We start from the raw sequence: 25,727 nt of genomic DNA, 5'->3' as shown, positions 1-25,727 counted from the left end.
CAAAATAAGTAAACAATTGGATTGAGCTTTTACCAAATGAGTTATACAGAGGGAGTGGATCAAGGGAGTTAAAAATTATTTACAAGGGAGGGATTAATGGTAGATAGTGGATTCTAAGATGAGTAAGAAGGGATTTAAAAATAATAGGGAGAGTTAGGCATGGTGGTGCACACCTGTAGTCCCAGCTACTCTGGAGGCAGAGCTGGGAGGATCACTTGCATTTAGGATTTAAGGCAGTCTAGGCAACATAGTGAGATCCTGTCTCTGAAAAGGCAGCCTTTAGCTGCTCCAATACTAAGAATCCAGTGTATATCCCTACTTGTCACTTGCTTTACCTCACTTGGTTAAGATTTTATTTCTCCTGACTCTTTTGAGAGGTTCATAGTCAAAACTTTATTTTTTGCTTTCTAGAGCAACCTTGTGGATTATCTGTTTTTTGTTTTTTTTTTTTTTGGAGACAGAGTCTTGCTCTGTCAGCCAGGCTGGAGTACAGTCGCACAATCTCTCGGCTCACTGCAACCTCCGTCTCCCAGGCTCAAGCAATTCTCTTGCTTCAGCCTCCCGAGTAGCTGGGATTACAGGCGTGTGCCACCACTTCCGGCTAATTTTTGTGTTTTTAGTAGAGACGGGGTTTCACCATGTTGGCCAGGCTGGTCTTGAACTCCTGACCTCAGGTAATCCACTGGCCTCAGCCTCCCAAGGTGCTGGGATTACAGGTGTGAGCCACCATGCCCGGCCAAGTTTTGTTTTTTGAGGATGGAAAGCAAGGAGACACGATATTTTGTATAGGAACTCTGAGGAAAAGAATGAGAGTAGGTTTCAGAGAGCATGTGGAGGAAGGCATAGGGATCTTTGGGCCCCTCCAGACAACCAGATTGCCTTCCTAAAATATAAGTCTACTCATGCCCTTCCTTCTTGAAAGAAGTAATTATTGGTTTTCCTCTTATCTGTAAGATGATGTTGGCCAGGCACAGTGGCTCATGACTGTAATCCCAGCACTTTCGGAGGCCAAGGCAGGCGGATCACTTGAGGTCAGGAGTTCGAGAACAGCTTGGCCACCATGATGAAACCCCGTCTCTACTAAAAATACAAAAATTAGCCAGGTGTGGTGGCAGGCACACACCTATAATGGGCACCTATACTCCAGAGGCTGAGGCAGGAGAATTGCTTGAACCCGGGAAGCAGAGGTTGCAGTGAGCTGAGATCACACTATTGCACTCCAGCCTGGGTGACAAGAGCGAAACTCCGCCTCAAAAAAAAAAAAAAAAGTTGTGTAAACTGGCCATCACCTGTTTTTTTTATATTTTGTTACTTCACTTTTAGCCAGTCTAATGTGGGAGCACTTGTCTTTTATTGAGCATCACCTTCCTCTGCCAATGTGTACATGTTAAACATGTTAAAGAGAAGGAGAAGAGAAGGACTGAATAATGAAGCTGTTTATAGATACCAGAGGACTAAAAGAGAAACTATTGTGAAGGCATTGCTTATTACTAACACTTTATATTTAATTACCATATGTTTATATATAATATTAATAACAGATTACTTTAGTCATATATAATTATGACCCCAAATATGTATAGTCTTCTTTTTGTTCATGAACTTAATTTTTCACCACTTTAAAAATATTGTAGGGGCCGGGTGTGGTGGCTGACACCTGTAATCCCAGCACTTTGGGAGGCCGAAGTGGGCAGATCACCTGAGGTCAGGATTTTGAGACCAGCCTGGCCAACATGGCAAAACCCTATCTCTACTAAAAATACAAAAGTTAACCAGGCGTGGTGGTGGGTGCCTGTAATCCCAGCTACTTGGGAGGCTGAGGCAGGAGAACCACTTGCACCCGGGAGGCGGAGGTTGCAGTGAACCGAGATCGCGCCATTGCACTCTAACCTGGGTGACAAGAGTGGAACTTAACTCCGCCCCCCCAAAAAAAAATATATATATATATCTATTTATACACACACACACACACACACACACACACACACACACACACACACACACATATATAGGAGGGAATATTGTTAAGGATTACATTATAATGAAATTTTGGTATATAAGTGGAAACACATTTTCTTAAATGGAATCCAAAATCAAATTGCCAGTCCTTTTGTGTATTAGAGTATTATATCCAATGATCACCACAAATAAAACTCAAAACTTAGTATCAGAAAAATCTTTCATACAAATGTTTTTAACTTTAGGTATAAACTGTTCTGAAAACTATAATACAGAATTTCTATTTTTGTATAATGTTTAAGAATGAGTTTTTTAAATTTTTTTTTTAATTATGTAATCCTTTTACAGTTTGGTAACAACAGAATGGCTTCAGCTCTTGCATACCTTTTCTCTTTACTCTGTGTTCTCAACCAAATTTGTGGCCAGTTCCTGTCATTTTTACATAACATACCTTATATTCTAGTTATACAAAATTTTCAAATGATCTCTTTCCACTCCCTCAAAAGGTTTTTTTGAATACATTCTTGGACAAAGTGGCATGAGGGGAAAAAAAAAAAACATGTATACTCGGCTTGCTATATTAATTACATGTATATTATATACATATGTGAATGGCATATATATTTTCATGCGGCATCTGTTGCAGTAGAATTTGATATAGACTGTATTTGATTATTTAGCTGAAGAAACTTTTTGTCAAAACTGGTTCCTCCTTTTTCAATCTATTCCCATTGCCCATTGCCATTTTTTGTCTTGAGTAAGATTTAGTGAAATATTCACCAATCTGTTGATTGTTTTTGAAACAGGTATCGATTAAGGAACAAAAAGATCAATGCCACTGTAAGAACGTTTCCTCTTCTAAATAAAGTTGGTGTAAACAACACTGTCACAACCACAGCCGGAAATGTCATTTCTGTCATAGGAAGTACTGAAACAACAGGGAAAATTGTTCCAAGTACAAACGGAATTTCAAATGCAGAAAACAGTGTTTCCCAGCTAATCTCACGTAGTACTGACAGTACCTTAAGAGCTCTGGAGACCGTGAAGAAAGTGGGAAAGGTTGGCACTAATGGTCAGAATGCTGCTGGGCCCTCTGCAGATTCTGTAACTGAAAAGTAGGTATTAGGTAAAAACGATTACTGGAAATTCTTTTTCCTTTTTAGAAATGCCTGAGTGTTTTTATTTCTCCTGATGAATACTGGTTAATCAGAATTTTTATGCAGAATATTTTGTGATGTATAAGAAACACTAAATGCTAAAAAATTTGAGTTCTAGTTTGGTTCTGCAACTGAATAGCCCTGTGGACTTGGAAAGTGGGAAAGTGACTTTAACTCTGAGTTTTGTTTTCCTCAACTCTCCCAAAGAGACTGGACCAGAATTGTTTTTTTTTCACACCTTATTTTCTTGAACTATAGTGTTGATTCCATCAAGGTGCTAGAAAAGAACTAAATAGAAACCTAAGCAGGTAAAATGCTGAGCCTCTAGCTCTGTTTCAGTCAGAGCGCTTTCACTTTATACTCTGTAATGAGGTGTAGCACTTAAGAGGGGAGTCTTGGCCGGGCGCAGTGGTTCACGCCTGTAATCCCAGCACTTTGGGAGGCTGAGGCGTGTGGATCATGAGGTATGGAGATCGAGACCATCCTGGCTAACATGGTGAAACCCCATCTCTACTAAAAATACAAAAAAAAAATTAGCTGGGCATGATGGCAGGCATATGTACTCCCAGCTACTCAGGAGGCTGAGGTAGGAGAATGGCATGAACCCGGGAGGCGGAGCTTGCAGTGAACCCAGATCATACTACTGCAGTCCAGCCTGGGCGACAGAGTGAGACTCCGTCTCAAAAAAAAAAAAAAAAAAGGAGGGGACTCTTTGGAGGGCTTTCAAGTTCTGGCTCATGGTTTTCCAGCTGTTTGATCTTAGGCCAGTTACTTAATCTGTCTACCTTAGTTTACTCATCCATAAAACTAGAATTATAATGGTGTCAACTTCATATGTTGGTTGCGAGGATTAAGTGAATTAATACTCCAGTATGCCTTGAACAATGCCTGCCAGATAGTAAGCACTCAGTGAATATTTGCTTTATTATTATTATCACTGTTAATTGTTATTGAGTGTCAGCATAAGATTTCATTTGTCAGAGGGTTTTGGTGCCTTTAGAAAAAGGTTTTTAAATTTTCAGATTATCTGAAAAGTTATTTCCAACTCTGAAATCTTGAGTAAGATTTAGTAAAATATTCATCAATATGTTGATGTTCAGATTTTGTTGCCTATAAATAGTCTATCAGTATCTGTTATATGCCTGCTAGGAAAAAAGCATTGTGCTAGGCACATAGCGGTCAATGATGGATAGATAAGCAGTGACATTTGCTACTTCTGCAGTCAGCACATGATGGGGGAAATTGTTTATTAAAGGACTTTTACAGGCTGGGCACGGTGGCTCAGGCCTGTAATCCCAACACTTAGGGAGGCCGAGGTGGGCGGATCACCTGAGGTTTGGCGTTCAAGACCAGCCTGACCAACATGGAGAAACCCTGTCTCTACCAAAAATACAAAATTAGCCGGGCATGGTGGCGCATGCCTGTAATCCCAGCTACCTGGGAAGGCTGAGGCAGGAGAATCACTTGAACCCGGGAGGCGGAGGTTGCAGTGAACTGAGATTGCACGATTGTACGCCAGCCTGGGCAACATGAGTGAAACTCCATCTCAAAAAAAAAAAAGGACTTTTACAGTCTTCCCTGGGCAAGATTTTAGAAAAGATATATTCGAGAACATTGTCTAGTTAACAAATGTTATTTATGCACTCAATCTTGTAGCTCTGTTTTTGGCACATGAAATATACAACATACTTTGCTTTTAAGGGATTTATGATATAGTTGTGGAGACAGCATTTACACATATGAAACAGTACTGAAGTTGGATTAAAGGACAGGAAAATTTTATATTGCTGGGAAAAATATGGGAAATTACAGAAAAAAGAACAACATCACATGGATTAAATCTGTCTGTAATTATATGGAACATTGAGGAGACCAGTCTTTTAGATCTGAAGGCTTATATTAGGGACTGGTATAAAATAAGGTTAGATAGGTTGGTGCCACATTATGGAGACCTTATGTATACATGTTTAGGAAATAAGCTTTTGAAGAGTTTTGGCAAAATAATGTTGTAAAACTGTTTTATATCCATACAATGGAAAATTCAGCCATAAAAAGGAAATGAAGTACTATTATGTGCTACAATATGGATGAACCTTTAAACATTGTGCTAAATGAAAGAAGCCAGATACAAAAGGTCACATATTTATATGGCTCCATTTATGTTAAGTGTCCAGAATAGGCAAATTCATAGAGACAGGAAGTAGATTAATGGTTTCTAGGGGGTTAGGGCTGGGACAGGAATGGGGAATGAATGCTAGTGGGTACAGGTTTCTCTTGGGGATGATGAAAATGTTTCAGAATTAGATAGTGGTGATAATTGGACAATCTTGTGAATATACTAAAAATTACTGAATTGTACATCCTAAAATAATGAACTATATCTCCATTTTTAACAAAATAGACTAGGGTAAAAACTTTTTTTTTTTTTTTTTTTTTTTGAGATGGAGTCTCTCTGTCTCCACTCACTGTCACCCAGGTGGAGTGCAGTGGCGCGATCTCGGCTCACTGCAACCTCCACCTGCTGGGTTCAAGTGATTCTCCTGCCTCAGCCTCCTAAGTAGCTGGGATTACAGGTGCCCGCCACCGTGCCCGGCTAATTTTTGTATTTTTAGTAGAGACGGGGTTTCGCCATGTTGGCCAGACTGGCTAGAACTCCTGACCGCAAGTGATCCCGCCCGCCTTGGCCTCCCAAAAGGCTGGGATTACAGGTGTGAGCCACTGCGCCCAGCTGGTAAAGACTTTTAAAAAATAAATCTAAATTTTTATTGGAACACAGTTGTCCAGTTGTTATTGGAACACAGGAAAAAGAATAATTCTATGAGAGGTATTGTGGATGGCTTCTTGGAGGTGAAGTGATGATACCTGAGCTATTTCCAAAAGTATGGATAGCAAGGAAGGAAGGGCCTTGTGGATGGAGAAGGCAGCACAGGCAAAATGAATAAGGTGTGAGCGAAGCTGCCATGGAGGAGAGCCTAGAATCCTGAAAGTCATCTAGGATAGTGATGATCTCATTCTCACTAGGATGTGACTGAAGGATTAGCTTTTTCTATAAGTTCCAGTTTTTGAGATAGCTTGCATGATTTCATGAGGCAATAAATGCTGACCTTATCATGGATCTTGTTGCCTTTTTGTTGATAAGTCTATGAGTTTACCATTTCAAAAGTACTAATCCAAATTTTAGGTATGTGACATTTTGACATGGAGGGATCAGATAATTCATATAAAGCAGTGCCTGGAATAGGCTCAAATAACCACTTGATAAATATTAGTTATTGTTTTAAGGAAATCCTAATCATTTTCCTTGTTGTCTCTATTTTACTTTATGTAAAGAATAAGCACAGTCCTAAAATATCTTTATACTCTAAACCCTTGCATTTGTACCTACTATTATTACCCACAGTTCCTTAGTTATTTTTTACATTTTAATATACAGTTACACATAGAAGTAAACATCTGCTAGACTAATCTGTGATAAGCTTAAAGGCAGCCCATATACCTTTTTCTTTATACCCTACCTTTAAAATGATTGTTCTAATTTGAGAAAAAAACCCTCTAATCTGGTTGAGATGCAATGTATTGAGTTCCTGCATAATTAACAAGATCATTTTCTTCAGTCATCACATATCTAAAGCTCTGTCAAAATTTGGCTAAAACAAGCAAATATAATCCGCAAAATAAATATAGTTACAAGTCCAGCTGACTAAGCTTTGGCCATATATATATATATATATTTTTTTCTTTTTGTTTTTTTTGAGACGGAGTTTCGCTCTTGTTGCCCAGGCTGGAGTGCAATGGCGCGTTCTCGGCTCACCACAACCTCTGCCTCCTGGGTTCAAGCAATTCTCCTGCCTCAGCCTCCCACGTAGCTGGGATTATGGGCGTGCACCACCACACCCGGCTAATTTTGTATTTTTAGTAGAGACGGGGTATCTCCATGTTGGTCAGGCTGGTCGCGAACTCCCAACCTCAGTTGATCCACCCGCCTCGGCCTCCCAAAGTGCTGGGATTACAGGTGTGAGCCACCGTTCCTGGCCAAAATTTGACTTCTTAAAAGGAGTTAAGAAAGCCATAAGATCCTTTCGAGCTGATTACTTAGTGATTCAACCAAGAAAATTCTTTTGTGTTAAAAATAATAATAGTAAAAGATTGGTGTGTTTTGCCTCAATTTAGTCAGTTACCATTTCATTCACCCAGCAGGTATTTACTGAGTACCTACTGCATGCCAGGAACTGTTTTATTTGTCTGAAAAATATTTACCAAGTGCCTACTCTGTTCCAGGAGCTGTTTTAGGTGCTGGGGATATAAGAGTTATCAAAATAAACAAAAGTGGCCTTTCCTCAAGGAGTTAATATTTCAGCTGATCTAACTCCTCATAGAAAACAACTCTTTCTTACCATGTCTGTTTTCTTTGTCCCAAATAGTTCTACTAATGGACTATATTTTTTCGGTTGAGAACTTGTTGAACAGAATTTTCTTTTTTTTTTTTTAACCTTCAGTAGTGAAAAATGTTTGTTTAAAGAATGAGTAATGGCCGGGCACGGTGGCTGATTCCTGTAATGCCAGCACTTTGTGAGGCCAAGGTGGGAGAATTGCCTGAGCCTAGGAATTTGAGACCCTCCTGAGCAACAAATCTAGACCCCGTCTCTACAAAAAAATTAAAAATTAGCCGAGTGTGGTGGCATGCACTTGTAGTCCCATCTGCTTGGGAGGCTGAGGTGGGAGGATTGCTTAAGCCCAGGAGGTCAAGGCTGCGGTGAGCTGTTATTGTGATTGTGTCAGTGCACTCCAGCCTGGGTGACAGAGTGACACCCTGTCTCAAAAACAAAAAACAAAAAACAAAAAAAAAATGGGTAAGTGGTGACTAATGAGTCACGTTAATATCTGGGAATAGTTTTTATTCCCTGTAGCCCACACAGGAATATGACATCTGTTATGATGATCATGTAAATTAGCTGTGTAAGGTGGCCGTGAAATTCATTGCCTTATCTGTCAATGTGGCAATATCTGAAGTGTTTTCTATTAGTGTTTTCAGAATATAATTTTATTAAAAATTTCTACTAAGAAGGACAGTCATAGACAGTGATTTATCCTTTGCCCTTTGTTAAATTTTCTCTCCAGTAAAATTGGTTCTCCACCCAAGACTCCTGTAAGTAATGTAGCAGCTACCTCAGCTGGGCCCTCTAATGTTGGAACAGAGCTGAATTCTGTGCCTCAAAAATCCAGCCCATTTCTAACTAGAGTACCAGTATATCCTCCACATTCTGAAAACATTCAGTATTTTCAAGATCCAAGGACTCAGATACCCTTTGAAGTCCCACAGTACCCACAGACAGGTGAGTAATTTTAGACAATTCTAAGAAAAAAAAGAAACATTGTTTTCCTTAGATAAATGAATAGTTCTAGAATGTCTACATTTAAAAAATTAATCCTTTTGACTATGTGACTCATAAGTTTTTTTCCTTCCCCAAGGATCTGTGCTTCTAAATACAGCTTTAAGGTTGTCATTCCTACAAATCAGATATAATAGGGTCAGGAATGAACTTTAGGGGTTTTCTGTAAGTCCCCTGAAATGATGTAAAAAAGTGTTTTATTTATGTATGCTTATGTACAATTTTGGAAAGAGAGTGAACAACTTACATAGATTTTGAAAGAGGTCTTTAACGTCTGCTCCCAAAAAAGTTAATAAAAATCAATGATGTAACTGACTAATCCAAAACCAGTGGCAATAGATGCCCTAGAAGGATATTTACCAGCCATATGTTAATAGCTCTGTTGTGTGTTTTAAGGAACACTTTAGCAAAGTATTGAATGTTAATGATTTTCATATAGTGGTATCTTGAAAATATGTAGCTTGTGGTCAGGTGTGGTAGCTCACACCTGTAATCCCAGCACTTTGGGAGGCCCAGGAGAATCACTTGAGCCCAGGAGTTTGAGACCAGCCTGGGCATCATTGCAAGACCCTGTCTCTACCAAAAAAAAAAAAAAAAAAGCCAGGGTATAAAGCTTTATAAAGCAGGGTAAGGTAAGGTTCAAAGCTTATTATATTTTCCTACATTAAGGGCTGCCTTAGATTTAAGCCATTATAAAATGTTGGATTGTACTAAGATTACATTAAATATTCCTCTTTCCAATTTTCAAGGATACTATCCACCACCTCCAACGGTACCAGCTGGTGTGGCTCCCTGTGTTCCTCGCTTTGTGAGGTCCAATAATGTTCCAGAGTCCTCCCTCCCACCTGCTTCCATGCCATATGCCGATCATTACAGTACATTTTCCCCTCGAGATCGAATGAATTCTTCTCCTTACCAGCCTCCTCCTCCGCAGCCGTATGGACCAGTTCCTCCAGTACCTTCTGGAATGTATGCTCCTGTGTACGACAGCAGGCGCATCTGGCGCCCACCTATGTACCAACGAGATGACATTATTAGAAGCAATTCTTTACCTCCAATGGATGTGATGCATTCATCTGTCTATCAGACATCTTTGCGGGAAAGATATAACTCATTAGATGGATATTATTCGGTGGCTTGTCAGCCACCAAGTGAGCCAAGGACAACTGTGCCTTTACCAAGGGTAAGTGAAGATGCTACTATAATGTACTCATTAACTGCCCAATGTCTGGAGTCAAACCACCCAGGTATATATCCTCCACTTACTAATTGTGTGACTTAAGGAAGTTACTTGACCTCCCTATGCCTCAGTTCTTTCATTCATTTGATGGAAATAATAGTAGTACCTACCTCATAAGGCTGTTGTGAGAATTAAATCAGAAAATCAAACCTCTTAGAACTGGGCCTCATACATGTTAATGCTCAATAAATGTTATATTTGGATAGGAAATTGTTGGGAAAGTAGAAAGAAATCTTAAAAATACAAGGTTAGGACCTTTTTTCAGTATCACCACATACATACAAATGACTTTCCTAAACAAGAAAAGTGAGTGCTCAGATTCTGCTTTTAACATCAGTTGAATAAATATTAACCTTTTTATTTTAAGTGTATGGAGAATAGACTAGGGTGACTTTCCCTGCTGTATTTTTTTTTATCCCAACAATATCATAAACTGTTTACATCATTTTCACACAGTTAAATTTATTCACCACTCCCTAGATGATTAAGATTGTTTCTTTTATCCCCCATTAGGAACCTTGTGGTCATTTGAAGACCAGTTGCGAGGAGCAGATAAGAAGAAAGCCAGATCAGTGGGCACAGTACCACACTCAGAAAGCACCTCTTGTCTCTTCAACTCTTCCTGTGGCAACACAGTCACCAACACCACCTTCTCCTCTGTTCAGTGTAGACTTTCGTGCGGATGTAAGAAAGGTTTTAATTACTTAATGTTGCAGGGATAGGTCAAACAGCTGACTTCAAATTGCTGATTCAAACCAGGAATAGCTATGTTGGATATTTTGCAGTGGTTTGGTGTGCAATTAAGTTTAGTTCAATAAACACTGAATATATATGTACTACGGCTAGGTGTTATGAAACTCTGAAGACCGTTAAGGCATAGTCCTTTACCAAGAATTCAAAATCTTTCCTGTAGTATAATTATTTTATGGTTTTTTATTAATAGTGTGATTTATATCTATCATTTATTGAGCACCTACTCATGCCAGCGCTGTACTAAATAAGCATTTGCATAAAGCTATTTTATTTAATTCTCACAAAAACCTTAGGGGGCAGGTATTTTCCATATTTTACAGGGTAGGAATCTTACAGAAGTTAGGTAATTTGCCCAAGATCTTTCAGCTGTAAATAGCTGGGATATGAATCCTGGGCTGTCTGAGGTATTTCTTCCCTACTTAACAAGAAATGCAGAAATACCTACAGTATTATTTATGCTCTTTACATCACTGCTAATATTTGTTCTTGGCATTACAAAACAAGTTTGTGTACCAGGATGATTTTAATTTAATCTGGTGTTTTCAGTACTGTTATATTTAGAGAAAACCATTAATTTCTTTTTAAAGTTTCTTCTGGTTTATTCCCCATCCCCAGAAGTTTTGATATTAAAAATTTTTAAATCTTTTCATTATAAAAAATTTCAAACATATACAAGTATAGAGAGAATAATATGATAAACTCCATGTACCCAACACCCAGGTTCCACAGTTATCAACTCAGTCAGTACTGTCTTATTTGTATCCCCTCTTCCCCCTGGATTGTTTTGAAGTAATCCGAGGCATTATATTTTTTAACCCATAAATATTTCAATAAAGCATTGAATTTTTAAACTAGATCCAACTTGGTCTTGTCAAACTTAGACTTCTTCAAAGCAGGGAAATACTTTGACAACAGAGTGACAGAGCTGCCACTTGCTTGCTAGATGCCACTTGCATTTTCTTTTTTGATATACAATTATACTTCAGGAAATGAGTATTTCCCTGAGACTCAGATCTGCTGAGTTCGACTTGAGAAAAGTTTTTTAACTTTTTTGCTGTTGAGTTTTTTTATCTGAATAATTAGTAAACTAGATTTAATGATTCTTATAACTTCAGTATTCTGGTCCTATAAGTATTCCTTATTCACAGTCCCTTTAAAATTTATTCATTTCCCCTTTGTCTCCAGAGCCTTCTTTGAATTCCTTTTGTTCTTTATTTGATACTGCATAATTTATCAGTTATATTCCCTTATTTGCACATGTTGTTCTTTTTCTCAAGAAAATTATAAACTCAGCTTGGTGTAGTGGCTCATGCCTATAATCCAAGCACTTTGGAAGATCAAAGTGGGTGGATTGCTTGAGCCCAGGAGTTTGATACCAGCCTAGGCAATATGGCAAAACTTCATCTCTACTAAAAATACAAAAAATTGTCTGGGCATAGTGGCGTGTGCTTATAGTCCCAGCTACTTGGGAAGCTGAGCTGGGAAAATCACCTGAGCCTGGGAAGTCGAGGCTGCAGTGAGCTGTGATCACCCCACTGCATGTTAGCCTGGGCGGTGGGAGTGAGACCCTGTCTCAAAAGAAAAAAGAAAATTATAAACTCCCTTAGGATATGGACTGTGATCTCTGTGTGTATCTATGTATTTGTTTTCTCTTACTTTTTTTTTTTTCTTGGAGTACCCCATACCATGTTAGTAGCATACTATAAATATTTGTTAATTGGTTTTGATAGTATTAGTCAAATGTTCCATATGAGCACTTAAAGGACAAAGTGAAAAGGGAAAGCATGCCATTTTCTATTGTAAAAATACCATTCGTTGCTTATTACAGTTTTTTATATTAGTTATTGAAAAAGTATAATTGTTTGCTATGAAGTCCTCTGAATTCTATAATAGTTACTTTATATTAGTTACAAGCTTGTAAATTTAAGCTTCTTACTAATTGGCTTTATTTATTTATTTTTTTTTTAACCAGTTCTCAGAGAGTGTGAGTGGTACAAAATTTGAAGAAGATCATCTTTCCCATTATTCTCCCTGGTCTTGTGGCACCATAGGCTCCTGTATAAATGCCATTGATTCAGAGCCCAAAGATGTAATTGCTAATTCAAATGCTGTGTTAATGGTATGATTTTGCTGGGGTTGCAGGGGTTGGAGGTGAGAGATGATGCATGTTCACTCATGTTATAGAATGAATGTTTTCTATTCATTCGTTCATATTGTTGCCTTATAACTCATTGGTAGCAGCGGGGTTATATTTAGGTAAGTCAAATAAATTATATTTAATATTTAAATTATTTGAACATTGTTTGGTGGTTTAATGGTAGTTTGTTGGATTATCATTGAGTCTAGAGCTAGTTTTAAATTAACCAAAAAATCTAATTACATGTCTTTTGATAGCATATATTTACTAGCTGAAGTAATTGCCAGCAGTCCTTTTATTGATTTTCTTTGGTTTACATAGGACCTGGATAGTGGTGATGTTAAGAGAAGAGTACATTTATTTGAAACCCAGAGAAGGACAAAAGAAGAAGATCCAATAATTCCCTTTAGTGATGGACCCATCATCTCAAAATGGGGTGCGATTTCCAGATCTTCCCGTACAGGTTACCATACCACAGATCCTGTCCAGGCCACTGCTTCCCAAGGAAGTGCGACTAAGCCCATCAGTGTATCAGGTAATCCACTTAGATAATACCTAGCCTGATATGTTCTAAGCACTATGCGTTTTTTTTTTATTTTTTTAAATTGAGACAGAGTCTCACTCTGTTGCCCAGACTGGAGTGCAGTGGTGTGATCTCGGCTCACTGCAACCTCTGTCCGGGGTTCAAGCGATTCTTCTGCCTCAGCCTCCCAGGTAGCTGGGATTACAGACATGCACCACCATGCCTGGCTAATTTTTGTATTTTTAGTAGAGAGTATTTTATATTTTAGTTTTGCCGTGTTGGCCAAGCTGGTCTGGAACTCCTGGCCTCATGTGATCCACCTGCCTCAGCCTCCCAAAGTGCTGGGATTACATGTGTGAGCCACTGTGCCCGTCCTAAGCACTATGCTTTTTAATCCCCAACTTGTGAGATGGAAAACATTTCCCTCCATTTAACAACCATGGGAAACTCAGAATTAGGTGGTTTAACCAGCATCATATGGCTAGTGGGATAAAATACAGATCTATTTTGAGAAGTATACATTCACCTCAGTACACTGATTTTTCACTTTTTTGACCATTGTTTCATTCTACATGTCTGTAGATTATGTCCCTTATGTCAATGCTGTTGATTCAAGGTGGAGTTCATATGGCAACGAGGCCACATCATCAGCACACTATATTGAAAGGTAACGTTTTTCTTAATTCTATATGATTCTCCATTCTCAGACTTGTATGTATCTTAAGAGTACACATCCTACCCCCGGTTCATGAAATGTGCTTTGCTTGTCTGAGCTATGTAACAAATTTCTGAAAAATATTTGCATTTAAATTTGGAATGATGACTGAAGTTTTCAGGGTTGATCTGTCACATAAAACATATGGTTATTACTGCTTTTGTTGCTTCATTCACTTCACTTTTATTACAGTAAACATATTTCTCTTTAAAGGGACAGATTCATTGTTACTGATTTATCTGGTCATAGAAAGCATTCCAGTACTGGGGACCTTTTGAGCCTTGAACTTCAGCAGGTAGGCTCTGTAACTCAGCTATGAATTTTTGAAAAATAGAATGACAGTTGAAAGCTATAGTTGGAAGCTAACTTTTCTTTTTTTCCCCTCCTCGTATAGGCCAAGAGCAACTCATTACTTCTTCAGAGAGAGGCCAATGCTTTGGCCATGCAACAGAAGTGGAATTCCCTGGATGAAGGCCGTCACCTTACCTTAAACCTTTTAAGCAAGGAAATTGAACTAAGAAATGGAGAGGTAAAGAAACTGAACCTTTTGGCTTCATGCTTAATGTATTTGTTTTCTGCTGCTGCATCTTGGTTATACCATTACTGAGTGCATTTTGGTGTGCCTATCTCTGATGGATGATCGATTGCTTTTAAAACTTCTAACAGAAATAAAATTGTATTCCCAGATTTCTTAAATAATTCTTTAACTAGATCATCGGGATTTTTTTTTTTGAAATGGAATCTTGCTCTATCGCCTGGAGTGCAATGGCACGATCTTGGCTCACTGCAGCCTCTGGCTCTCAGGTTCAAGCGATTCTCTTGCCTCAGCCTCCCGAGTAGCTGGGATTACAGGCACCTACCACCATGCCCAGCTAATTTTTGTATTTTTAGTAGAGACAGGGTTTCACCATGTTGGCTAAGCTGGTCTTGAACTCCTGAACTCAAGTGATCTGCTCGCCTCACCTTCCCAAAGTTCTAGGATTACAGATGTGAGCCCCGTGCCTGGCTGATCATTGGGATTTTTTATTTTGATTTAAAAGGGAAGCCCCAGGTTCCACAGGTATAAAATCAGTATTTTTCTTAGTTACAGAGTGATTATACAGAAGATGCAACAGATACTAAACCTGATAGGGACATCGAGTTAGAGCTTTCAGCACTTGATACTGATGAACCTGATGGACAAAGTGAACCAATTGAAGTAAGTGCCACAATTAGATAATTGAGAGGCTTTGTTTGATTGAAAATTTAAAAGTATAAAATACTTTCATACTGAAGGATTAACATTTTATTTTCTTAGGAGATCCTGGACATACAGCTTGGTATCAGTTCTCAAAATGATCAGTTGCTAAATGGAACGGCAGTGGAAAATGGGCATCCAGTACAGCAGCACCAAAAGGAGCCACCAAAGCAGAAGAAACAGAGTTTAGGTGAAGACCATGTGATTCTGTGAGTGTTAGACAGAAAATTCATAAACAGTGGGCATAGGATATAATAAAGAGAAAAAAATGTGAAATTCATTTTTGGCTTTATGCTGTGAGGGGAAGACCTTATATGGGCAATGATTTGGTCAGTCTGGATTTTTAGGGAAGAAAAAGTAAAATTGAACTAACAAAGCAATCCATTTTGGTAGCCTGAAACTTGCTTTTTGTTGAGATAAAGTTAAATCTTTGTTCCAGTATCAGGTTATGCTTCTTTAATCTGGTTGCCAAATTTCTAGACTACAAAATGGAGAATGAAAACCTAGATTAATGGCTTCTCTTTTTGAAAATCATGTTAAGATTTTCTTGCTAGGCTGGGCGCAGTGGCTCATGGCTGTAATCCCAGCACTTTGGAAGGCTGAGGTGGGTGGATCACAAGGTCAGGAGTTCAAGAGCAGCCTGGCCAACATAGTGAAACCCTGTCTCTACAAAAATACAAAAAAATTAGCTGGGCATAGTGGCGGGCACCTGTAGTCTCAGCTGCTTGGGAGGCTGAGGCAGGAGAATTGCTTGAACCTGGGAGGCGGAGACAGTGAGCCAAGATCGTGACACTGCACTCCAGCCTGGGCGACAGACTGAGACTTCATCTCAAAATATCTATCTATCTATCTATCTATCTATCTGTCTATAGATAGATAGATAGATGTATATTTTCTTGGCTATAATACTGCCATTTTGAATAATTACTGCCAAAAATATGAGCTTAATCTTCAACGTGGTAGTTTGTATGGCCTTAAACTAACTAGTATTTTAATTTTTAGCATAACTTTTGGAAAATAGGACTTTTCAAGCCAGGAGTGGTGGCTCACGCCTGTAATCCCAGCTACTTGGGAGGCTGAGGCAAGAGAATTGCTTGAATACAGGAGGCGGAGGTTGCATTGAGCCGAGATCATGCCACTGCACTCCCACCTGAGTGATGGAGGGAGACTCTGTCTCAAAAAAAAGGAAAATAGGACTTTTCTAGTTACTTCTGATACTTCTAGTGATAAAGACATGTCTTTGCTAGAGACTCCTAAAGTTTGTTGTAGCTTTCATTAAATATGTATAGTTACCCTTAACAGTTTTCACTTAAAGCTAATTTGTTTTTAATGTCATTTCTTTTTTCTCAGGGAGGAGCAAAAAACAATTCTGCCGGTAACTTCTTGCTTTAGCCAGCCACTCCCAGTGTCTATTAGCAATGCAAGTTGCCTCCCCATCACCACATCTGTCAGTGTTGGCAACCTCATTCTGAAAACTCATGTTATGTCTGAAGATAAAAACGACTTTTTAAAACCTGTTGCAAATGGGAAGATGGTTAACAGCTGAAAGGAGGTTCATCTTTCAAATTTGTGACCACACCATGGAAGCATTTACACTAGCTTTTTATATATATAATATATATTATATAATGTATATTTTTTTTAAAAAAAGATATTACTGGGGGCATCCATTTCCTGTGGACTCTTTGATACTTCAAGCCCTCTTGCATTAGCATTATGAAAAAAAAAAAAAAGAAAATTTACTTTACTAGGGTAACATGTTCACTTTCCAGAAATGATTGGAATTTGGACAACATTTAACTTAAGCTTCAAGCAGCTTTTTATGAGTTTGTAGCAATCCGGTGCAGTAACTGAGCCATTTCCTATTTTAAATGGCTTCTATAGAAAATTAACAACTCAGTTATTAAACTAGCAGGATCCTACAATGATACATCTAGTGAAAGTAGACTTAGTTAACTTATTTATTTCTATTTTATGTTTCACTGAGAGAAGTTTCCATCTCATTCCAGCTGCTTTATTTATCTTTTTCATGGAACTTTGCATGGATTTCTTTTTCTTTTTTTAATTTTGAAGAGTGGAGTTAGATGTTCTTACCATAGAATTTTACAGGGTTATATACTAGCTTTCTTTACTGCATTATATGTAGGAGTGTGGTGCAGTGCTTTTATCTGTAGCATATAATTTTTTTTTAATTTTCCATTTTTCAAGAGTAGTTTCTGCTCTGTTAATATTTATACACAGGCTACTTGTTGAAGTAATTAATTAAAAATATAACCAAGTGCCTAAGTCTTTCAGCTGATGTACTAGATATTAAATTCTCCTAAGTTATGCAGAATCGTTTTTACAATTTTGATAAATTATGCACTAATGTAATGGCAGTTTTTTAAAATGCAGATTTAAGCCTGTACATTATTGAATCTGATGACTTGGCAAAAGAATCAGGTGCTTTCAGCTTTCTTGAGAAAACCCTGTATGTAGCGTTTGCACTGACTAACAAGATGGTATTGCTGGGTTTTTAATTTAAACTAATTAATTTGGATGTTCATTGCATTATCTTGGTTAAATATTGTTTATTGTTACTTCATGTTGGGGTTTAGTTTTTCTTGTTTTTTGACTGTTAGGTTGATAAGACTATGAACCATGTAATAGTAGAACAGTGGCTAACATTTATTCATACTTAAGAACATGAATAATTTCTGCCTTGCTAAAATGTGACTGAAATGGTTTTGACTTGGCATCTGAAAATGTGTTCAACAAGTCATGCCTCAGATTTGTGGGAGGTATTGTATTGAAACCTAAATTTCAGTCAACATTTGAAAAGAAAAGCTGGGCATTCCTTCCTGGTGATCTTTACCTATAGTTTATCTATCTGTTTTTCTTTTGTTTCTTTAAGATTAGTTTGACGTTTATTATTATTTTTTTAATTAACTTCTGTGAAGTTGTTTACTCTGAAAATTGTACTGGAATATTTTAAGCCAAGCTGATCTTTCACCAGGTGTACTGTATGTAAGGGCTTTTCCTGCTAGCAAGATGCTTAAACAGGATCATGTTATTGGTCGTCTGAGCTATTTAGTTGTTTTACAAAACCACAGCATTGTATCAGATAAGATTTTGATAAAAAGTTTTGTGCACATTTCCAGGGGCGGGAGGGTCGACATTTCCCTGAAATTTCTTGATTAGAATGAGTAAATACTGGTGTTTGATACCTGTCTTAATGAACATGCTCATAAGGTGACTGATAAGTTGTAAATATACCTGAGAAACAAAGGGGTAGTTTTGATATTCTGGTGTCAGTATGGAAGATCTTACACATTTATTTAATACTCAGATGTATGAAGATGTTTGTTTGTAGCATAACAACAGCACAGTAGCCTTGACTTAGTTTCCTTTGGTTAGTACTGTACCTTTTTTGCCATGGCCAGTGCTCCCCATTCCTATGAAGACATTTTATTTATTTCACTCTGTAACCTGAAATGAATAGGAACAAGGGTTTTAAACCATGTTACATTAACTTATTTCTGACATTATAAATTAGCCTAGAATATTACAGGAACATGATTGTTATATAATTTATATCAGAACCTTTCTATAAATATGTGCTTATTACATTTGAAATGCTTCCAATGTACTTTATTTGCTGTTTGTAATTCCAAAAAGGATATGCAAACCAGTCTGTCTATTTCATGGATATTTAATAGTGAGATCTTCCATGTTGAAGGTAATGTATTTTTTTTTAAGATTTTAAAATTGCTATTTTGTTACAAAATAGAGACCTATTAACAGTTTGAGAGCTCCTTATGTGCCCTCAGGGAAAGAACCCTCTGTGCAACAGAACTACACAAAACATCTTCAGCACGTTCTGAGGGTGAATATATACTACATAAATTGATCTTGTGTATTTAACCTTATCTTTTTAATTTTAAAATTGAAATTTTGAAACTTGGTTGTGCTCTGCTGGAGGGGGTTGGGATAAACTGCTTAGATGTTTGCCTACTTGTCCAGTGAAATTACATTTGCATCAGTATATGTATATACCTGCCAACCTTATTGGTATGTCTCAGAACATTTATATTAAAATAATGCTTGTCTTGCAGCAGGTGATCCCATAAAACAATAACTCCCTGTTCTTAAAAACTTACTCTCTTTTTCACTAACAACATAGGAATTGTTTCTGTGTTGAGATTATTCTGTGTTGCATCCATTCTCTATGTAGTGGTCACCTTCTGTCTGTCATGGTGGGCTTAATGTGAAGTAAAGCCATTGGTTCTCTGCCGCTTTCGAAGAAAGGGCAGTTCATCTGATCCTTCTTCAGAATGGTACCTACTGATATCATCGAGGAAAATGTTACAAATCAGACCTAGGATATGACTTTTTAAAATTGAGACATTTCCCGTCATTTGGCCTTTTTACCAACAAGATGTGATGTACAAATTTAGAATCAAAGGATACAAAGCAACAAGAGAGGAAACGTGTAATGTGGGTAACCAAACTGCATATGTTACCTATTGTCTAATCAGAAAAAATAGTCTGAGGTCTGGAAAGCAGGAAAGTGGTGGTTATTTTCTTTCATTTTTTGTGTTTTTGTTTTTTGATTTCTAAGTTCCATTCTGAAGTCCATGTGCCGCATTCAGTTACTGTGGTTGTAGCATCAGTTTTTTTGTGGTTTCATTTCATTTTATGAATTCAGAGGAAGTTACATATATATTTTTTCTAGTTGGTACCTGAACAAAGCAGATTCCCTTGCCTTTGCTGCCATGTCTTATTTTCAATGCCATGTGATAAACCAGTGTCATACATGAAAGTTGTGCATTGTAATTTTCAAAAAAAGAGAGTTCATTAGGCCAGTGGCACTGATTTTTCTTTCCCATCTTAGCTATTTATTCTAGTAAGAGGATAATAAAAGAAATTTCCTATACAAGAACTGAAATTTTCCATTTGTATGGATCTAGTCACTTTCTTTCAGATTTCAAGTTGAGGTTAAGTATATAAAGCACATCCCAATTTTATATGCTGCCTTGAGAAAATTACAGGATGCACAGCAATTTGTGGGAATTTCAAATGGGATCATTTAAACATTTGAAAAATTATTTTAAAAACCATCTAGTTTGCTTTTGGATTTTAGACATTAAAGCCTATGTTGTCTTGTTAACAGGGGTGGAATTTATAACAATCAGATTCAGCATGTGATTTCACCTTTGAATCTGAGTATTTCTTCCCTATCTTCTTTGAGTCATTTTCGGAGCAGACTGTCACCAGTATTGATAACTAAGCATTAAAGGGAAAAGTTGCATTGCAACTATGCATTGGTTTCCTGGAAGAACTTAACTTTTGTTTTAGTGAATGAAGAGGCTTGATGGGATCACTTACTGTAACTCCTTCTACATAAGGACCCCTTCTGCAAGCAGAACACAAAAGAACATGCTCAAGGAGTATCCCATTTCCTGGATAAATTGGATAAGTTTGCTAGTAATGTCTTTATACTAGCGTCTTCCTTGTATCCCTTTGCTGGCAAGGGAATACAAGGCGTCAAGGCCACAGATCAAAACACCCCACATTTGAGTGGAGTCTTATTTTTACTCCAAGAGCAGTTATTCTCTTCTAGTCTAAAATTGGCAGTTTTTTCTTTTTTTTAATAAAATTTTTAAAATATTCCCAAACCAGTGGAACACAGACACTGGCTGCACTTAGTACTGCCAAAAGCCAAGGTCATTTGCACATATTCCATCAACCTGTCAAGAATTAGGCCTCACTTTATAACCCAAGGCATGGAAGTGCATGCATTCTCTTAGCTGGGCAAACAATTATACTGTAGTTGTGATACAACACATGTGGCTTTTATTTGTACTGCACATATCCACTGTACAGCCACTTGGGAGTATCGTGGTTAGCTTGCAGCAACTGCTGTCTGCATTTATACTGTTTATTGCATATTCTTTTCCCTGGAAGTGAAAGAGAAATGTTTTTCTTGTTGCATTGATTACATTTTATAAATTTGCTTAGCTGGAAAGTTTGGGAAAAGAGGCCTGTTTGTCAATTGTACAACCGATTGTGAAGCTCTAGTGTGAATATTTTTACGTCTGTATTAGACATTTTCTTTGCAAATCTATTGTTCGATTGAAATGTAAATGAAATTAAAGATGGTGTACACCCATCATGTAAAAAAGCAGGCACCATCTCTAAGATGGATTTAATGCTCATTTTTAAGGCATATACTCAGCTTCTATTTAAAACTATAATTTAAAATAATTCTGTACAATGAAATGGGGAATATATATGGGAATAAATTCTATTCCATTTATTTCAATTTGAATTTCCAAATTGTAATGTTTCCCTTTGTGCTATAGGAATAGGATTAAATGGGGGAAGACTAGGATTTATAAGGCCTGTATATGGGGGGAGGGCAGAGATGGAACAATGAGGGTTGTGATGATAGTGAATAGCAAAGAGTGAATTCTGTGTGTTTTTGCTGTAGCACTGAAGTGAAGAGATATTAGCTTTGGCTGTTCACAAAATAGAGCATCATGATTTTCAGTGTTTGAGAGAAAATTGATGGAAAAAGTTTGCAGTACTTGACATGTATTTGCATGCACAAAATAAAATTATTTGTCCACCTTAAAAGTTGTTTGTTTAATGTCAATATTAAGTTTATGGTATATTTTAGTTATCTAGATTTTCTCGGCGTAGTTTTTGGCTTAACAGAGCTACCAGGCCACTCCTTGAGATTTAAATGATTATGTGCCTCATCTATATATCATAAGAAAGGATTTGAAAGAAATGAATAGACCCAAGGAGGTTGAGATATACCTTAATTCTGTCAAGTCACTTCCTTTATTCAACACATAGCACTTTCTGTGTGGGAGATGAGGATGTAGATAGTACTGAGTTTACCATCTAGTGGAGAAAGTAGGACAGATGCATAACTAATACAAAGCAATGTATCATAGAAGTTTGAAGACAATTCTGTGGACCTCAGGAGAATGGCTTGGGTGGATCTAGACACCATTTTCATTGGGCCTCAAGTGGTTTTATTCATTCATTCAGCTGATATATTTTAAGCCCGTGTCTGTGCTGTTCAGTAAGGTTAAAGGTCCATGAAACATGAGTTTCTTCTCTAGAGAATCACAGTATGGAAAATCAGAAGACAAATTAGAATAATTCAGTGAGCTATTGTTCTAATGTAGGGTGTAGGGAAACTCCAAAAGGAAATTATGGGGTTAGTGGTAGTGGTGAGCAAAAGGAAGTACTTCTCTGTAAAATGACCTCCGGCTAGACTTTTAGCTACATAACATCGCACCAAGCAGAGATAAGTAGAGGAAGCACCCTGAGTTCCAACTCTACCGTCACAACAACACACTCAATCTTGAACTATCATTCCTTGAAGTACTATCTTGGATAGAAAAGAGGAAAAAACAGGCCAGGCGCAGTGGTTCACGTTTGTAATCCCAGCACTTTGGGAGGCCAAGGTGGCCGGATCATGAGGTCAGGAGATTGAGACCATCGTGGCTAACACGATGAAACCCCGTCTCTACTAAAAATACAAAAAATTAGCCGGGCATGGTGGCGGATGCCTGTAGTCCCAGCTACTCGGGAGAGTGGGGCAGGAGAATGGCGTGAAGCCGGGAGGCAGAGCTTGCAGTGAGCCGAGATAGCGCCGCTGCAATCCAGCCTGGGTGACAGTGAGACTCCGTCTCAAAAAAAAACGAACTACTGTCCTTTACTTTAGATGTTATAACCCATATCTTATGTTTGAGATGTTACATATCTTGCCCAGATGTTGTAACTACAAAGTAGTAGAATCAGAATTCTGATTTGTCTGCCTCTTTTCTACCTCTCGAGGTGGTTGGTGGTGGTGATGGTGATTGGAACTTACATTGACCGTAAGTGTTACAATGGAAGAGGTGTTTAAGGAATGGTGCTTCAGTGACTAATATAAATAGCCAACTCTTAGAGCACTTAATATTTTCTAGAAACAGTTGTAAGTACAATAATATATCAAGACTTAGGACCATAAAACTGAGGCAGAGATCTTAGAGATTTTGCCCAAGGTCACAGAGGAGGTAGGTAGGGACTTCCATGAAGGACAGCAAATACCATTCTAAAGAGACAAGTTGTATAATCTAAACAACTTGGGATTTTAGAAAGATCCCTTTAGCCATGGGGTGAAAGGTAAAGCTGGAGATAGACCAGCAGGGAGGCCAGGTCAGCAATCTAGGTAAGAAGTATTGAGAGCATGGCCAAGCTGGGATGGAGGAAAAAAAGATGGATTTAAAAAGTAGGAGACAGCAATTGACAGGATTTGTAGTGTAGGAAGTCTGTTGGACATCTACCCAATCAATATAGGGGATTAAATTTGGCTTAAAATCCCAGACCCCTTTGCTGAGAACAGTCCAATATTTGTAAAACATGTTATATACATCCTGAAGTATGTGACAACAGGGATCAGGAAGGAGGAAGAGGGTGAAAAACCATGATGGGTGATCCAGGTAAGGGAGAGGAAACTTAAGGAAATGAAATTCCAGGGAGATTTTATTTCCTTTATAATATCTCTTGAAATAATTATCATGCACATTAACAAGGTATCCCAGATACCCATGGAATATCTTCATGATTAGATCTTTCACTTCAGGTCTTTATTCAAAAGGCAGATCCGGTGAGAATCAGATGGAGGGTGCCATTTAAAATAGGTATTTAGGGCCGGGCATGGTGGCCCATGCCTGTAATCCCAGCACTTTGGGAGGCCAAGGAGGGCAGATTACTTAAGGTCAGGAGTTCGAGACCAGCCTGGCCAACATGGTGAAACCCGCCTCTACTAAAAATACAAAAAATTAGCCAAGCATGGTGGCATGCACCTGTAGTTTCAGGAACTCGGAGGGTAAGGCAAGAGAATCACTCGAACCTGGAATTTGGAGGTTGCAGTGAGCCAAGATTTTGCCACTGCACTCCAGCCTGAGTGACAGAGTAAGAGTCCATCTCAAATTAATTAATTAAATATATTTAAACCCAAGATTTTAGATAAGATCAACTGAAGTTTTTAAAAAAGTTTTATATTTTGAAATAACTAGATTCACAAGAAGTGCAAAAATTGTACGGAGGACCATAAAGCTTCACGCACTTTCTCCAATGGTAACATGTTATATAACTATAGCTTTTTTTTTTTTTTTTTTTTTTTTTTTTTTTTGAGACAGGGTCTCACTGTCGCTCAGGCTGGAGTGCAGCAGTGGCATGATCTGCAACTTCTACCTTCTGGGCTTAGGGGATCCTCCCACCTCAGCCTCCTAAGTAGCTGGGACTACAGGTGCACACGACCACGCCTGGTTAGTTTTTGTATGTTTTGTAGAGATGGGGTTTTGCCATGTTGCCCAGGCTGGTCCCAAACTCCTTAACCCAAGGGTTCCACCCGCCTCAGCCTCCCAAAGTGCTAGGATTTCAGCCTTGAGCCACCCAAGCCCAGCCCCTAATTATAATATTAAAACCAGGAACTTGACATTCCTACAATCCAGAGTTATTCAGATTTCACCAGTTTCCCATGCACTCATTTGCATGCATGTGCATGTTCGTGTGTGTGTAAGTTCTATGTAGTTTTCACGTGTAGGTTTGTGGAACCACCACTACTATCAAGAGCTGTTCCATCTCCTCAGTGATCCCTCATGCTACCCCTTTATATCACATCCATTTTCCTTGCTTATCCCCGTTCTCCCATCCCTAAACTCTGGCAACCACTAATCTGTTCTCCATCTTTGTAATTTTGTCATTTCGGGAATGTTATATTACTGGAATTATACCATATGTAACCTCGAGATTGGCTTTTCTTTTCACTCAGCATAATTCCCTTGAAATTCATCCAAATGGTTGCATGTATTAATAGTTTCTTTATGTTGCTGGGTAATATGCCATGGTACATCTGTGGTATCATGGTATACTACATGGTATACTACACACCATGGTAATGGTGTCTTTAGCCATTAACTCACTGAAGGGCATTTAGAATGTTTCAAATTTTTGGCTATTACAAATAAAGCTGCTATGAACATTTGTATGCACGTTTCTGTGTGGACATAAGTTTTTATTTCTGAAGTTTTTTTTTTTTCAGTGAATGAATTGGTATACTTTGTCTACCTCTGAAGGAAATTAATAAATTAGACTATTAGGTCTTAACTTGGAAATGGACAAATTCCTTAAAAATACAGTTTACCAAACTGGATACAAAATGAAAATAAAAATTGGAATAACTCTTGTATTAATTATCTGTTGGTATAACAAATTACCCGAAAACTTAGGGGCTTACCACAAAATTTATCACCTCAGTTTCTGTAGGTCAGAAATCTGGATATGACTTAAATAGGTCCTCTGCTTCAGGGTCTCTCACAGGCTGTAATCTAGGTGTTGGCTGGCAATGCAGTCATCTCACAGCCCAACTGGGGAAGGATCCGCTTCCAAGCTCACTCATGATTATTGGCAGAATTCATTCAGTTCTTTATGCCCTTTGGAATGAGGGCATCAGTTTTTTTGCTGGCTGGAGGTTAGAGGCTACTGATAATGGCTTGGATGTTTGTCCCCTCCAAATCTCATGTTGTAATGTGACCTCGTGTTGGAGGTGGGCCCTGGTGGAATGTATT

The 25,727-nt window shown here is 38.1% G+C and overlaps 1 protein-coding gene across 4 annotated transcripts in view; it reads left to right on the top strand.

Moving 5' to 3' along the window:
* Positions 1 to 21,729, top strand: part of RC3H2 (ring finger and CCCH-type domains 2) — a 56,250-nt gene extending 34,521 nt beyond the window's left edge. Inside the window, exons 10-21 of one of the 4 annotated variants that reach the window (XM_054501421.2) lie at positions 2,766 to 3,074; positions 8,235 to 8,449; positions 9,256 to 9,689; positions 10,260 to 10,430; positions 12,472 to 12,618; positions 12,958 to 13,171; positions 13,742 to 13,826; positions 14,088 to 14,169; positions 14,269 to 14,403; positions 14,959 to 15,072; positions 15,172 to 15,301; positions 16,462 to 21,729. In XM_054501421.2, the coding sequence (XP_054357396.1) occupies positions 2,766 to 3,074; positions 8,235 to 8,449; positions 9,256 to 9,689; positions 10,260 to 10,430; positions 12,472 to 12,618; positions 12,958 to 13,171; positions 13,742 to 13,826; positions 14,088 to 14,169; positions 14,269 to 14,403; positions 14,959 to 15,072; positions 15,172 to 15,301; positions 16,462 to 16,490 (2,065 nt within the window). In that variant the 3' untranslated portion in view covers positions 16,491 to 21,729. Of the gene's footprint in view, positions 1 to 2,765; positions 3,075 to 8,234; positions 8,450 to 9,255; positions 9,690 to 10,259; positions 10,431 to 12,471; positions 12,619 to 12,957; positions 13,172 to 13,741; positions 13,827 to 14,087; positions 14,170 to 14,268; positions 14,404 to 14,958; positions 15,073 to 15,171; positions 15,321 to 16,461 lie in introns of all 4 variants that reach the window. The other 3 variants (XM_054501418.2, XM_054501420.2, XM_054501423.2) reach the window with 3 other exon arrangements.
* The last annotated feature ends 3,998 nt before the right edge of the window (positions 21,730 to 25,727 follow it).

This window comes from Pongo pygmaeus, chromosome 13 (genome assembly GCF_028885625.2).
Source record: "Pongo pygmaeus isolate AG05252 chromosome 13, NHGRI_mPonPyg2-v2.0_pri, whole genome shotgun sequence".
NCBI lineage: Eukaryota > Metazoa > Chordata > Mammalia > Primates > Hominidae > Pongo > Pongo pygmaeus.
This window is presented reverse-complemented; position numbering and strand designations above follow the sequence as displayed.